At 46.6% G+C, this 15,924-nt stretch overlaps 1 protein-coding gene across 9 annotated transcripts in view; it reads right to left on the bottom strand.

Annotated features, from left to right (window-relative positions):
- The window catches only part of PPFIBP2 (PPFIA binding protein 2), a 145,931-nt gene that overhangs the window by 62,862 nt on the left and 67,145 nt on the right, over positions 1-15,924 (bottom strand). For 2 of the 9 annotated variants that reach the window (XM_084773639.1, XM_084773643.1), the window contains exon 1: positions 15,316-15,751. The exons of 6 other annotated variants lie outside the window; for them this stretch is intronic. In XM_084773639.1, the coding sequence (XP_084629765.1) occupies positions 15,316-15,363 (48 nt within the window). In that variant the 5' untranslated portion in view covers positions 15,364-15,751. Of the gene's footprint in view, positions 1-15,315; positions 15,752-15,924 lie in introns of those variants that run through there. One more of the 9 variants, XM_084773644.1, reaches the window with a different exon arrangement.

The following is a 15,924-nucleotide window of genomic DNA, read 5'->3' as shown; positions in this document are numbered from 1 at the left end:
GCAGCACTTGGTGTGTGTGATTTATAAGGCCAGTTTCTATGATGCTGTGTGCAAAACCAATCCCAGAACAAGAGACCTGATTTCAAGACAGCTCGGAGGACCAGACCACATGCCACTAAAAGGTGTGTCCTAGAAGATGGTGAAACCACCCCAGATGACCTCACCCATGACTGAAAGGGCCTTGGTAGAGCTTCCAAAAAAAAAAAAAAAAACCAGCAGGGCTTGACCTGATGTGCTGGGGCATGCTGGGTCTGGTTGAGCCAGAGGCACACCTATGAAGGGTCTGCTCTACGTGGAGACTAGAGTCAGCACCACTGGCCGAGGATATATGTGGGGCAACAACCTTGGGATCTCAACTTTTCCTCCTACCCTAAACATCTCAGTCATAGAGAGAACTGAGGAAGCCGATGGTAAGGTCCACTCCAAACCCAGCCATGATGAGTGCCTTGCCGGACAGCACGTCTCAGCAGTGCTCAAGCTGAGAGCAAAAAGTGCCACGACACAATTCTGAGAGGGATCTAAATGAATAACACCCAGAGCAGCTCAAAGAGTGAAAAAGAAACAGAGGGAAAATAGTAAGTGTAAAGTACCCAGGAAGTAGGAAGAAAAGGAAAGAGACGGGGGTACAAAGTGGTAGAGGATGACAGAGTCCTACAGACTGTCCTGAGCCAGAGGCAGGGGTTGTGACTTATAGGGCTTAGCAGGGAGTGGGGGAAGAGCTCCTAATGGCACTTAGCGGGGGTGGGGGTGGGGGAGGACACCCCACCCGTGCTTACTTCATACGTGCTTAGTAAAAGGCTGAAAGCTGGGCTCTACAACCAGCTGTGCAGAGGGTGGCCTGTCTGAAACAGATCTCACTGCTCACTGGGAAAGCATTATCCTAACAATCTGGGCTGGCCTGGTGTCAGCAATCAATTCCTGAGGGAGGTGTTTATCACCAGGGAAAAGTACGAATGTGCAGTTGGGCAGGTCAGAGAGGGCCAGGGTTGGCCTCAGCTGATCATGAGGCTTATCTCCCCACATTTCAACTTGAAGAATAGGCTCCTCACCCTCTCTGTGTGAGGAAGAGCACCTCCTCCTCTGCCCTTCACTCCAGGTGATGAACAAGTGACAGCCACGCCCGACCTCAGGCAGCATGGGGACTAAGCACTCTGCAAAATGGAGCCTCAGTAAAAAGAGAAGCACTGGGCTTCTGTTGAGGGGACAGGAATGGGCTGAGCCTGGGCACTTCCCAGACAGCCGTGCCAAGCACAGTTGAGATGGTGCATGGCACCTGGTGACACCACTGTCATTCTTTCCAGCTCAAGCCCAAACCATCTCATTGACGGGTATAGAATCTCTTTTATGCCACAGACAAAGGGCCTTCATAATCACAATGGCTCCTTTGTGGATGGCAGCTTACTGTTGCGTGAGGAGCTAATACTCTCGTACTCCCACACAGCAGACGGTCCCCTAGCATCCAGAGGTGGGTCACAATCAGTTTTTTTTTCCCTGAAGTGGATAAGACTCTTAGTAGCAGCACATACTCTCTAGCTAAAGAACTCATAACAGAATTTTCAGAAGACACAGAGGAAAGTTGCTAGTCACCCAAATGACGATGCATTTTTGAGACCAAGGTCAAAACCAGCATATCTGTAAGTGATACTTGTCCAACTGTAGAGTCACAACTTTGTCCAAAAGGAAGTAGATAAGAGAAGGCCAAGGGCTAAAGGGTCGATCTGTCCACAAGACTCCAGCAAGTCCCCATGGGTGCTGTGCTATATTCAGTTATTTATAGTCTGCACCTACAGTAACTGCTACAATTTTATGTTCCCTTGAAACATCGTTTCTGTTCTGTTTTATGTGAGAGAGGGTTTCACTCTGTATCTCAGTCTGGTCTTAACCTCACCATGTAGCCCAAGCTGGTTTTGAACTCACTGCAATCCTTCCTGAGCCTGCCAAGTACTGGGGTCATAGGCATGTACCACCATGCCCAGCTGTAAACATCTATTTTTAAATACAAGCCTAACTTTCCCATGCCAGAAATAAGGTCCAGTCACCCCTGACAGTTTGCAATACTCTACAAAACCAAAATGGCTCTGCCTCAGAGACCAGTGATAACTCAGAAGCCTCTCTCTTTTCCCACCGCTCCTTCAGAGGCGCTTAGACACATGCCAACAAGCTTAAGGTGGCTGCTATCTCCCTGGTTTGATCTAACATCTGCTCTCTTTAAACGCACCAATTAAGGCTTCCCATGGGAAACCAGTCTGCATGATGCTCAGATGCTGCCTCATTCTCTCTGCCTTTGTTCCTGAATCTTCACGTGATCCCCCTGTGTGTGCCACACAGCCCCATGTCCACACACAGTAAAGGCTCTTACTCTCCTACACTGTCTCCCACTGACGCTCTGCCTGAACTCTGACCCCTGGCAGGGAGAGACTTAGGAAACCCAGGCAGGTGGCACTCACACAGGTGGGTTTTGCATAGATACTCTTCTGTCTGGGCCTCTGGTGGTTTCTGGGAACAGTACCTACCAGCTAAGTTGATAACAAAAGTCATTCAAACCAGCCCCTCATTATAATACAAGGTCTACCTGTACAGGTGCGCACTGCAGCAACCATCTGTGCTAAATGACCCAGAAGTTATGTTAAGAAAATAAGTTCAGTTAGTACAGAAAATGCCTGCCAAAGGTCACGGCACACAGTAGGAATCGCTGAAGGCACCGGCTCCGTTCTAGTAGCCTGTAAACAGCAGGAGTACAGTGTGTTAAAAGCTGCACACACTGGAAGCTGAGAGGCTGAGTAAGGAAAATCATATGATGACAGCCTGGGCTACTTAGGGAGATCCTGGCAGATGGGTCAGTTCTAGAAAAATCAAACTGACTACCTAAGACAGGTCTACACCTATTCCTGGGGAAGAAAGAAATTACTCTTGTTTTCCCAGAGCGATTTTGTGTAATGGGATAAACCACATCTGTGATGATACTGTAAACAGAGCTCGGTAAAAGCCTTTGCTTTCCTGAGATGCTTACAGACAGACGGAAGGACAACACACACAGCAAAGTCATAGCAGCTCTCGGATCAGGACAGTATTGTCTGAGCACAGCACCCTTAGAACAGAGCATTCAACAGAAGCCAGGCTCTGCTCAGAGCACTTTACACACAACCACTCATCTATTTCTTCCTATGAATTCATGACGTGAACACTATTTTATTCCCATTTTACAGACAAAGAACTATGGAGCAAGTAACTCATATGCTCGAATTACTAGGTAGTGTAGTAGTATGCTTTCTGTTGTTTGGGCTTACTTTGGGGATAGCTCAACTCTAAAAATTTGGGTTTTGTATTGTTTTATTGAGTGTATGGCTAGCCTCATAGTTGGAAAATATCTCTAGGGGAGTAAACAAAAGATGGCTTTTCTCTAATATGGACCACTTACTTGTAGCATTGAAAACATTAAGGCTCGTATTTGTACCTAGCATTGAAATACAAGATGGGTAATGTACAAAGCAAAATACAAGAGGCCCATGGCATGATGATGAAGTGCAACACAACTCCACAGCTAATTCCATACGTGTGGAAAATAGGAAAGCTCCCAACAGGTTCCCTCACAGCTTTTTAGCAGTATTTTCCTCTGGGGATGAGGTAAATCTATAGAAAGGCAGGAATGAGATAAAGGCCAATGGGACTTTGGCTATAACATTTGAGTTTCTTTCTTTCTTTTTTTCTTTCTTTCTTTTTCAGTTTTTCAAGACAAGGTTTCTCTGTGTAGCCTTAGCTATCCTAGACTTGCTTTGTAGACCAGGCTAGCCTCAAACTCACAGTGACCTGCCTGCCTCTGCTTCCCAAGTGCAGGGATTAAAGGCGTGAGCCACAACACCTGGCTAACATTTGAGTTTCTTAAAAGTACTTCTTAGACTGACAAGGTTGCCCAGGGGTTAAAAGCACTTGCTGCCAAGCCTGATGACCAGAGTTTGATCCCCAAGATCCACATGGCGAAAGGCAAAACCCCTGACTTTATATGTGCACTATGGTGTGTGTACACAGCATCAACAAACAAATAAATAAAAGTAAATGATAAGAGTTTTAATACTATAAGTCACGGTAGTTATCTAAAAATATTGGGGGAACGGGGAGCCTGTGATCTGTATGAAACGTAGACTGTAGAGGAACATTCCTGTATCCCTTGCATTTTAGCTAAGGAATGCTAGTGTGAAACACACCACCTCTCACATCACAGAACTGAAGTAGAACAAGGAGTGAAGGGTCCCTCAAGATTTCTTCTATGTTTGTCATCAATAACATGTAAAGTTTCACCATCATAAAGACAAACCACAGTTGTTCCTTTCAAAGCGTGACTCTCCAAAGACAAGGTAAAGTCCAATCTCAGGAGTTGGAGAGAAGGCTCAGTGGTTAAGCGTGCTTACTGCTTTGCAGAGGACCCAGGCTCAGTTCCCTGAATCAACATCAAAAGTCTCACTACCTCTTGGGTCTGCGGATCCAGGAGATCTGACGCCCACTTCCATCTTCCTCCTCAGGCACTTTCACTCATGTGGAACACAGGCTTAAGTACAGACACTCACACACACACATAAGATGAAAACTTTTAAATATTATAAAAAACCAAAAACCTCACATTTCTGGGAGGCAAATTACAAAACACAAGAGGCGTCATTTCAACACCTTCCCTGAGCCTTAGGAGTCATGTTCCAAAGTCCTCGGGAACAGGAACAACATGTTTCCTTGACTCTCAAAGGTCATCTCATTTTCTACAGGATTGGCTACTACCACTGGGGCTAAACAGACCTAACCAACAAATCCCTTGAGTAACAGCCTAAGGACAGCTGCTTCTAAACACCAGAGTGACGGGTTTTATGAAAATATGGTGCCGTAGATGGTGTTTTTTTCGTTGTTTTGTGTTTGTTTGTGTCTTGTTGGCTGGGGATCTTGGGGTGTACCCTGAGGGTTAATCAGACTCAGCTAGGAGAAGAACAGTCAAGGGATGGAAGGATGGAAGCCTATGTGTGTCCAAGAGGGATATAACTGGCTATCAGGGTTACAGCAGGGGTAGTATTTGCGTAAAGAGAGTCTGGGGTCTATACAAGAGCATCTACCTAACAGACCACTACTGAACCTCTCACATCTGTCCCTGGAGATCTAAGATGTTTGCTTTTTTTAAAAAAAAATAATTATTTGTTTAATTTATTTACTTTTTCTGTGTATGAGTGTTCTGTCTGCATGTATGTCTGTGCACTACTGTGTCCCTGGTGCCCATGGAGGTCAGCAAGTGTGTCAAGATTCTCTGGAACTGGAGTTACACACAGTCATGAGTTGTCATGCAGGTTCTGGAAATCGAACTCAGGTCTTCTGAAAGAACAAGTGCTCTTAGACACTGAGTGTTTACTCAGCTCCCAAGTGTTTACTCTGGATAAGTTCCTCCTGCACGGAGAGCCTGAAGCTGAAGGTGGACTCAAGATGGCTTCCTACATTTTGTAGACACTACATTTTGACTTAGTGCTGAGCCTTTCAGGGAACACTTAAGTCTCCAAAAAGAAACCTGGTACATTTGTAAACACTCTAGACTACCTTACACATTTGTGAGAACATCCCTTTGTTGTTTTGCTAGGGAAAAGAAATAAAGAAAGCTCGCATTACTTACTCTCGGCAGAGTTCCCTTCTCAACTCTGCCTTAATGTGATCATCACTTGTCCAGAGTGGGACAAGATGATCATCTTGTCACAAAAGGAACATGCACCAAATACAATAAAATAAGTAAATAAAAGGAGGAGAGGGAGGAAGCAAGGAGAACGGAAAAGAAAAAAGAAACAATGGTGAGAGAGAAGACAAAGAAAGCAAAGAGCTATGGGGGGGGGGGGGAAGGGAGGGAGAGAGAAATGAACCCGGATGGTGTTCTCTGGTCTATGTTATCTAGAAGCAGAGCCTTCCTGTCCATCCTCTCTGGGCCTGGCCTAGTTCACACTGAGTTTCAGTAACCTGTGACCAGAGAAGCCTTGCTAAGGCATCACTGTCAGCATGATCACTGATGTTTACTCCTTCGGAAACAGATTTCTAGGGAAGAATTCCTGCAATTTGCATACAGTGCTGAATTACAAAGGAATTCTGCCTTCCCTTGCTTGGTTTGCTTGGGCTGGCAATTTTTAAAACCAGGCAGCTAGTTCTAAACCCACTATAGTTAAAAGCGGGATTATCATATCAAGGGCTAAAGTGTGGCTCAGGGCATGTCTGTGAAGGATGTACTGGGATTAAAGTGGCAGTGCATCTCCTTTGTGTGTGGAATGCGTGGCTTTCTATCCACCATCTGTCTGCCTCCAGCAAGGTGAAGACAGAGATGAATACAAGAATAAACTGACCCAGAGGCATGTTATTAGGGTGGGGTGGGCTAAGGGAAAAGAATGTAGATGAAGACAAGAAATAAACAGGAAGTGAAGCCCAAAAGATAATGGTGAAATGGGAGCTGTACCATGAGCGGTAAATAAGAAAATAAGCCTACCCATTTAAAAAGCTATGTTGGAAGAACTTCTATGTCCTGCTCAGCTGTACACATGGGCAGGGCTGGGAACTAGGAGCCTCAAAGCTGGGCCCCATCTCTTCTCCAACTGAACTTCAAGGCAGAGGAACCCTAATATGTTGCTGGAGGCTTCCACATTCATTTACAGTTTTTACTGCCCCCTCCTCAGCTGTCATAGGACAGACCAAGAAGTTGTAGGAGCCAGGCTGCCATCTCAGGCAGGTCACCTCATCTCAGACATCCACTTCAACCACTAAAAAAAAAAAAAAAAAAAAATTGTCCACAGAGTGGCAGTGAGGGCCAGCCAGGTGGTCCATATATAAAAACATCAGGGAATAAAAGTACAGAATGCTTTTTAAAGCAGGGTGCTTTCATAATCCCTCAGCACCATAAACAGCCTTTGAATGCTCAAAAGAATATGGAAACCATTTAAAAGGCTTTGTCTAAGACCAGAGACCGACCAAGGTTCAATTAGAAGCAGTCATTTCCCACTCCCCCATTTTGCTCAAGAGAACAAGAGGCAGTGTTTCTGATCAGGACATCTAAGAAAAATCTACAAGCAACCCACAGGAACAATAACCAAAAATGTTTTCAGGCTGGAAAGGAAAATAAGAAAAGCCTGCCTGACCTCACACAACAGAACTGGAGTCACGCCTTTGGCACACACAGATGAAGACGTATTCACTTTTCCATTGCCGCGAAAAGGTGCCTGTGGCTTGAGTCAGGTCTTCGTGGCCACAGTTTTTCCTCTCTGCAAACATTCTGCTGTGCTGCATGCATGTTTATAATAAATGAAGTAAAACTATCCAATAGCCATGAAAGCTGACATTTGAGGGGCTAGGAGATGGCTGCTCGGTGGGTAAGTTGGGTTTTCCCTGAAACGGGGATAACCTAGGTTCAGGTCTCCAGGACTCCTATAAAAAGCCAGGCAAGGCTGAGCACATGCCCCCAGGGCTGGGTGGCAGGCATGAAGTGGAGACAGGAAGACTGCTGAAGCGTGCTGGCTACCAGCCCAGACAAAACCCAGTGAGTTTTAGGTCCCGTGAGGGATGCCACCCCAAGGGAAGAAGGTGGAGAATTAAGAGACAGAATGGCATCTAACAATATCACCTTCCGGAGTCTAGGTGCACAGACAGACATACACACTTAAAAAAAAAAAAGATTGAGAGTTTTACTTCTGTTCCGCTCTAGACATTAGGCCAGCTAAATCACGCCCAAGCAGCCTCTTCAAAGCCAGCACCGACTACAGTGGCTCATGAGAGTCCACAACATTTGTTTGTTCCTAGCCTGTCCTCTCTACTGGATCCTGACCAAAGGACAGCTAGCTATGCACAGCTCTTCATGGAGTGCTGGATGCCCTTTGAGTACCTGATGCCATGGCTGGGGTAAACAGAATCCCAAAGACAAGACTGTTGTAACATGCCCAGTGTCTATGGGAGAACACAGCCTTCGCTTAGTACATACACTGGCACATTCTCAGGGATGCTGGGTGGGAGTAATTTTGCATCATTCCTGGATTGACATGTCCTAGAGACTACTATCAGTGCTGTACTTGACTGAACTTAGGGACATAATTGGTTCCAGATCAAATGGATCAAGGAAGACTCATAATGAGGTATCATTAGTTTGCAGAAAAATGCTAAGGAGTGTGGGAAAACCCTAAGACAGACCCTCAACAATAGCTCTGGCCATCGCATCACTTTGAGAGCTTTAAGGTTGTCAGAGTACATCCGTGCTCCTGTCTTGATATCAAGACTTTAGGCTTGGCGAGATGGAGCCACATTTCCTGCAGCACTTCCTATAATGCCCTGGACTCCACTTCCAAGATCCTTGTTATAGCGCATATACTGTTCCAACTGGTCAGACTATGTTTACTTACATCCAAGCACTGTATCTGTAAATATGTTGAGATTTTGAGTGCATCACACTAGGCAGTTTCTTGAACTCTTTTTTTCCTTTATTGTGACAAAGTCTTACTGACCTTGAACTTATGATCTTCCTGCCTCATCTTCCTGAGTGCTAGAATGTACTACCATGCCCGACTCTTTCTTCATTAGCCACTTAGATAGCACATGAGAGCACGTCAAATCCCGAAGTGGGAGCATCACTGAGCAACAATGCTAGGCACAGGCAACATTTAGGGCACTACAGCTGAAGCTCAAAAGTACTACTGTGATGGCTAATGCCATCAGCCTGGCAGGGTCTAGAATCGCTGTGCAGAGAAAGCTCTATTTTCCAGACTGTGTAACTTAGGCAGGAAGACCCACCCTAAATGTGGCCAGCACCACTCTTTAGGCTGGAGTCCAGGGATGAATAATAATGAGAAAGTGGTTTTTTAAGTTCTTGGAACTCGAACTCGGGTCCTCAGACTTTCACTGAAAGCCTGATTACCCACTGAGCCATCTCCCTAGGCCCCCAAATTCAGGCTGTTAGGATGAGTCATTGACAGATATTGAAATTCTTTTTGTAACCATTATAAACTGTACTCATCTCTGCTTCCTGACTTTGGATGCAATGTGACCGGCTAGCTTACTCTCCTGCTACCATGGCTTCCCCGCCACAAGGGACTGCACCCTCAAACTGTGAGCCAACAGAATGCCTTCCATCCTTAAATTGCTTATGACAGGCATTTTATTACAGAGAAAGTAAAGTGCCAAGGACATTCCATGCAAGCCTTTAAAAACAGCAAATACAGACCTTAGGGAATCCCTGCCTGGTATAGTAAACCTGGCCAACTCCCTGTGGCTGGTGACCGTGCAACCTAGAAGAAAACCTACTACTGTTAATTCCCCAAACCAATATAATTCCCAATTATACATTTCATTTAATATTTTTAAAAACACCCTAAATACCTATCTTATCCACAGATAAGAGTAGCTCTCAGACTTTATCAAAGAAAACTTGTTTGTGCAGCAACCACAACTGTTCAAAATGTAAAAAAACCACTGACTGTGAGGTGCCCACCCCCAACTGACATTTCTACAACACAAACCCTACACCAGCAAGGTAGCCAAACAGTATGAGCACAGGCAGAGCCTGCACATGGAGAAAACATTCCCTACATTCTTTGGCTTCCTGGTAGTCATAAACTCACTTACTCCCAAGACAAGTTCTACTTTCTCTGCTACCCGCTGTCTTGTCTTTGGCACAGAGTCAAACTGCAACGTGAACAGAGAGTGAAAGCAGACTCCAGCTGCCATTAGTCCAGCAAGAGACCCTATGCTAAACTTGACCCTTTCCCCTCCTCTAGTTGGTTTCAATTACACACACTGGGAGGTCAAGTGTTGCTGGTGGGATTCTGGTCATCCAGTGATCTAAACCCCACCTTTCGGAAATCCAGCCGAGTCCACAAGTAACAGATTAAATAGCTCCTTGGTTAACCAATATTTGTGTCATCGTATTTCATTCATGCCGTTATTCAGTGACTAAGGTATTGCTGCGCATCCTAACAGGTATAATAAATACATTCCAGAGAAAGTTGGCGTGTGTGTGTGTGTGTGTGTGGTGTGGTGTGTGTGTCAGTCAATAGCAAGGACATGGGAAAGAGATTAATGGATTTTTACCTTCAAAAGGCAGAATCGACTTTGTAGAGGAGGCCCCACTTACAGGATTAAGTCTGAGGCTATAAAAGACTTCTGGGAGAACAACAGCACCCTTGCACACAGCCTTCCCAGGACAGCGAGGCTTTCCTTGAGGCCAACATAATCACTAGCCTTCAGACATTATGAATCCACAAGCTTCCCAAGCAAAGGGTGGAGGAAGGTTCCCAGCTCGCCTTCCTTACAACTCGCATTTGGACAGAAACGTACGTGACTTACCAAGCTCTCTTCCCAAAGTTAGAAACATGGTTCAGGTCTGGCTACTGCTAAACACCCTTTATGGGTGGTTGGGTATATAAGGAGTTTAAAGCACTGAGCTACAGAAGTGGTATGTGTACATTTGTGCCAACACCCTGTGAAAGGGTGATGCTAAAATCAGGAGGAGAGAAAGAAGAGAAGACTCTTTGAAGGATTTCCTCATCCTGCCAGTTCCAATAGACGCCATGACTCATTATTGAAAATACCATCAGAGACAGGGCCGCGTCACTAAGTGTTGGAGTTGGGGTGGATGAGCCCTGTGTTTTAGCTATCTGGAGGCACTATACCTAATTGTCTGGTGCCTCTTAGACAGTTAAACGATTATAGAAATGCCAGCAGCCCTACAAGATCCTCAAGTGGGTGAAGGTGGGGGGCTAGAGTTGGAGGTCAGGCTAGTGTGCTTACCCAGCATGTACAAGGACGTGGGCTCAACCCCCAGCACTGCAACACACAGGGTGTAGTGGCACATGCCTGCCCTCTCAGCACTTGGGAAGTAGAGGCAGGATGAACAAAAGTTCAAAGTCACCTTCAGACATTAGTTTAGGACCAACTTGGGCTACACGAGACTTTAAAGGGTGGCAATAAACTCGGGAGGAAATGGATAGAAAAGGTTGCTTAGAAAGCACATAATAGCATGGGCACTGCAGAAGAGAGTTCTAAAGGTGACTGTAGGGACAAAGGCATCGTGCTCAGGGATGGAAGGAGGGAGGAGTAGACACAGTACGCGTCTAAGCCCTTCAAGAGCACTGGTAGAGGAAGGTGAGGGTTAAGGCAGCAAAAAAGATGCAAGAGCAGAGACAAAGATCATTTTGATTTTTTTTTCCCTGAGAACTAAAAAGAAAGCATTTCCTCTAAGAGCAACAGAGCAGACAGGGAGCCACCAAGAGAAGAAACAGAAGACTAGGAAGAGCAACATGAGGTCAAAACAGACATTGGGACAGCCTTGGCTAAGAAAGAAGAACCCAGCCCCTAGGGAGTTCAGAAGCAGTAGCAGTGAGCATGGTCGGACCTGTCCCCATGAAGTCAGAAATGACATCAGTTGACAATAGCATGCATGGAGAACTACAGCACTAAGGTAGACTGCATAGCATGCTCAGGTGGTTCCATTTTGTGACTGACTGTAGGGTGGGAATTTTCTTATGCACTGCAAGTGCTGAAGCCAGACAGCAGTGTGAAGGTGCCCACACGCCACAGTTTGAGTTCTCTTCCTGGGAAAATGAACTCCCGCTCAGAGGGCAGTGGGTTGGTCCCACAGAAACTGCTGGGAGCAATCTTCAGAGACTCCTTCGTGGTTATGTGGGCTGGATCTACCGATCTCAGTGCAGGACTGTGGGTGAGTCAGGAGGCAGACAGCTGAGGAGGGTGCAGGCCTCTGGGGGCTTGTAGCAGGAACTACCTAGTGCTTAGACTCAGTGTCTGTTCAGAGGATGAAGTGGAGGGTGAGCTCCAAGCAGTTTCTACTTAGCAATGAGAGAGAAGCTGAGCAGAGCCAGCAGTCAATGGGCCTCAGGTTACACATGCTGGGCCAGGCTGCAGCTGCCTCTTCTCGCTTCAGTCTTGGTTTGAGACCTAGTTCTGGAACATGAGGAATCCAGAGCTGAGCGAACGGCCTAGCATACATGTCTAGAAGCCCAGTGCATTCTCGCCTTCTCCTTCCTGCTAACAGCGTGAGCAGTTGACTGTAAGCATGAGGCTGAACGGTTCCTATACACAAGCAGCACTATGCTAAGCATTAGCCTTACTTGATCCTCAAAAAGACTGACGTGTAGAAAACACTATTATAAGCTTCCTTTTCTTATAGGTAAAAACAAGTCCAGGCTTTTGAGTAAACAGACCTAAGATCACATACCTGGTAAATGTGGCAAAGCCAGGATTCAAATCCGAACCTTACTACAACTGTATGCCTACAGCTATAACAGTACACACCAGCTCATCACCCTCAAAAGCCCCAAAGTGCTGTTTAATTTGCACACAGATAGTTCTCTTCCAGCTTGCCCCTCCCTCAACATAGTGTGTTTTGACTTAGTTTTGACATCTTGTGGGCTTGGTAAATGAGACGCAGGTACTAGTTGAGCCCTATAAGCCATTACCCTCTTGTCTTAGGTAAAAAGGGCAAGGCTCCTTCTAGGCACACTAGCTCACAATTCATACAGGGATCTGTTCTCTAGAGCCTACCATATCCATAAGTTCAGGGAAAGCTGGTTTCTGCATAAGCACATGAAAAGATAGATGGGGCGTGCTGGACACCTGGACTGGAGGGCACCTAGAGGGACTAGGTCAGTGTAGAAATGCTTGCAAAGAAGGGGGCTGATGGAATCAGATAAAGAAGGAGGGGTTAAGGGGGTGGAGAGATGGCTCAGTGGTTTAGAGCACTGACTGCTCTTCCAGAGGTCCTGAGTTCAATTCCCAGCAACCACATGGTGGCTCCCAACCATCTATACTGGAATCTGATGCCTCCTTCTGGCATGCAGGTGTACATGCAGATAAGACTGAGCATATACATAAAATAAATAAATAAATAAATCTTAATGGAAAAAACGCAGAGGTTAGAGAGGAGGGCAGCTGAGATAAAGCTTAAATTAAAAAAAAAAAGCAAATATACATTGAGGGTTACTAAAGCATGAAATTAAAAAGGTAGGTTGAAAAGGGTTAGACCCAAAGCCTGAAGAAGCTCAAGAGGCTGCACTTTCTCTTCCAGACCGAGACTGAGTCCCAAAGGCTTGTGGCTAGTGTCACACACAGTAGGAGCATCTTCTGGCTTGGAGAGATTTAAAAACCCAGCACGAGGATCTGGAGTAAAGAAGGGAACCCATTCATGACACAATATATTTTGACTGACACATCCATGTTTGATTTACTGTTGTTAATGATTCTTGAACTCCTAAAAAGCAAAGGAAATGTATTTGCTATGGGTCCTGTAAGGGTTCTGAAGTTGTCACCTGGCTCAGAGGCCATCAGCCAACTTTATGGGAACCAGAACGTCCATTCTGTGTCTTGGAGCAGACAGAACTATCCCATTCTGCCTTGTGGGAAGAACTGGCTCCTGAAGACAGACCCTTTGTCCAATGGCTAGTCACAGCATCCATGCAGAGCTATGGATATGGCTCCTAGTATCGCAGGCACATGGTGGCTTGCAAGCCCTCACCGTTAAAAGCGTTATTTTGGTAATGAGGAAACAAGGACTAATGGTAAGTATGCTTCCTAGCTCCCTCCAGGGTCTCCCTCATGCGGCTTTTTAAAAGCTAAGGATGGTGCCAACCTCTGTGGAAAGGTCTGGTAGACCCAGCATGCTCTCTGGGCTAGGATATCCTACTCCCTGCAAAGCAGAGGTTTAGCACAGACAGAATTTCTGTCACATTATGAACCAATCATTTCTGCATATTTGGCAGAAACGATGAAGGAACAGGACCAAGAGACAGAGAAAAATGGTTCCAGACCAGGCTGCCTGACCACTGACTAAGATAGCAGCAGTCGCAGTGTCCTTGGCCTCTCTTGGGCTTAGCTAAGGCAAGGCTGGCCCTGGATGACTCCTATCTGGCATCCAACTCTCGAATCATTCTCAGCAGCCTCACATTCCCAGCACAGCATCACGCCACATCACAGCTACAAGTTAGACCCCACGACGGATCCCATGCTGCTCCCTCACTACAAAGCCTGTCATTACAAACCACTGTCACCCACTGCCCCGACATGGCCTGTGTGCTCTGGCATCCGCCTGCCTCTACACACCCTGGCTGGGTCCAGCAACAATGGCTTTCTCTGTCTTGAAACCCTCCAGACTCCCTTGCCTTAGGACCTTTGCACACGCCTCACCCACTTTTGCTTTGGCCTGAAATGTTTCTCCTCCCAGTTTCCCACCTGCCTCGTTACTACTAACCCTTTGGGTTTCTGTGAGGGGCTATTTCCCCAAAGAGGACTCCCGAGCCTCCTCTTCAGTCACCAACAGCCCTTCCTTACTGCATGCTTGTAATCTGACACTGATCTTCCCGGCACTTTGTGACCTCCACTTCCCGCTAAGGTGGAGGAGGTTAGTTTAACTTTGCTCACTGCTGTACACACAGTACCAGGAGGTCAGTATTTGCTAAGGACACACTGCAGCTGCAGAGGTACAAAGAGGCAGCCAGCCCAGTGCCTAGGAGCTGGACAGTGAAGATATGCGTGTCCCTTCGAAGGAGGACTCTTCTGTCCTTCTGCAGTTACAATGTCAACCCTCTTATCTGCCGGGTGCTCTTGCCCTTCTCCCTCTCAAAAAGCCTAAAGTTCCTGAGTGTGAAATGAATGTGAACCCATCTTACAATAAAAAGAACACTAGAGTTCTGAGTACAATGCCATCTGGCCCCCAAGCCTCATTCACTCCTCATTCACACTCTACACAAATCCCTATGCCCTGAAGAAATGGCAAGAAGGGCTTGCAAAGAGAACCCTGGGCTTCCGGACACTGCAGAGCGAACTACCCTGGAGCCTTGCTCCGGAAACACAGACGCGCGCTGGGCTGACAACACATATATGCTCTGCTCCGGATAACATCGGGGCTGAGAACAAGCTAAACGACTTCCGAAGTCAGGCATTTAAGACAGCAGCAGCTTCCTCTCTCTGCCCTGGAACCCAAAAGCACTGGACAGGATTGTCTGGTCACAGTGTATGGAGCTCCTGAATGCTTAAGAGCCAAAGTTAAAATAACTGAACTTTCTTCACGCTGTTCTTGCCTTTCAATACAGAGGCTCATTCACTAGGCTGTCAGAGCAGAAACAAAGGCAGCTGCCTGTTTTCTCCTTTGGTGTCTATAATTAGATTCTCATGAAGAACTTGGCCACAACAGGGTTCGCTGGACAAATACCTCCCTCTATGACACATACACACACACACACACACACACAGCCAAAACACCCCAAAGTGTCTCTCCCCATACTCATCTCCAGAGAGACCCAGACAAAGTGGCCAGTCACTTACCCTCTTCAGCCACGAGAAATGCTTGTAAACATCAATGTCCCCATCCATGCTGGGTACCCATGTCAGCAGTTAGAGTCCTTGGTTGAGAAAAAGCCCTTCTTGCTGGCCGGAGCTCAAGCCCTTTCCTCCTCCCGGCCTCTTGCCCCCTCCCCCGCAGGAACAGCAAGCTGTGCTCTACTTTCCCCACTTCTCTGGCCTGTGTCCTGTAGCCTTTCTTTCCCTAAACAGGGTCAGCTACGCAAGACTCAGACTTGATGGTGTTGCTCCAGGGTCCTCCCCCACCGCCCCCACAGGCAGGCAGGCAGGCAGGCGGCAGGCAGGCAGGCAAGCACATGGACACACACAGAGACCCAGGACTGACTACAGAGTCCTTCAGAGCAATGAAACCTCATCAAAAGGGGAGGCAAGAAGTTGTAAACACGCGTACACTTGAACACACACACTCACTCACACATGGGCAATGGGAACCCTTCTCAGGGAGAATACCAGTGCCTGCCAGAGGGAAACAGTCCGGAAGAAAATGCCTTGTCTGGCTTCCCCTTTCTGCAGTGGCTGGAACTCATTACCGAGAGCCCCCGATTTCCTGTCTCGGCTTCACTCTGCATTTAC

This window comes from Acomys minous (assembly GCF_964271855.1).
Source record: "Acomys minous genome assembly, chromosome: 2".
Lineage (NCBI taxonomy): Eukaryota > Metazoa > Chordata > Mammalia > Rodentia > Muridae > Acomys > Acomys minous.
The sequence above is the reverse complement of the archived record's forward strand: the minus strand, read 5'-3'. Positions and strand labels throughout refer to the sequence as shown.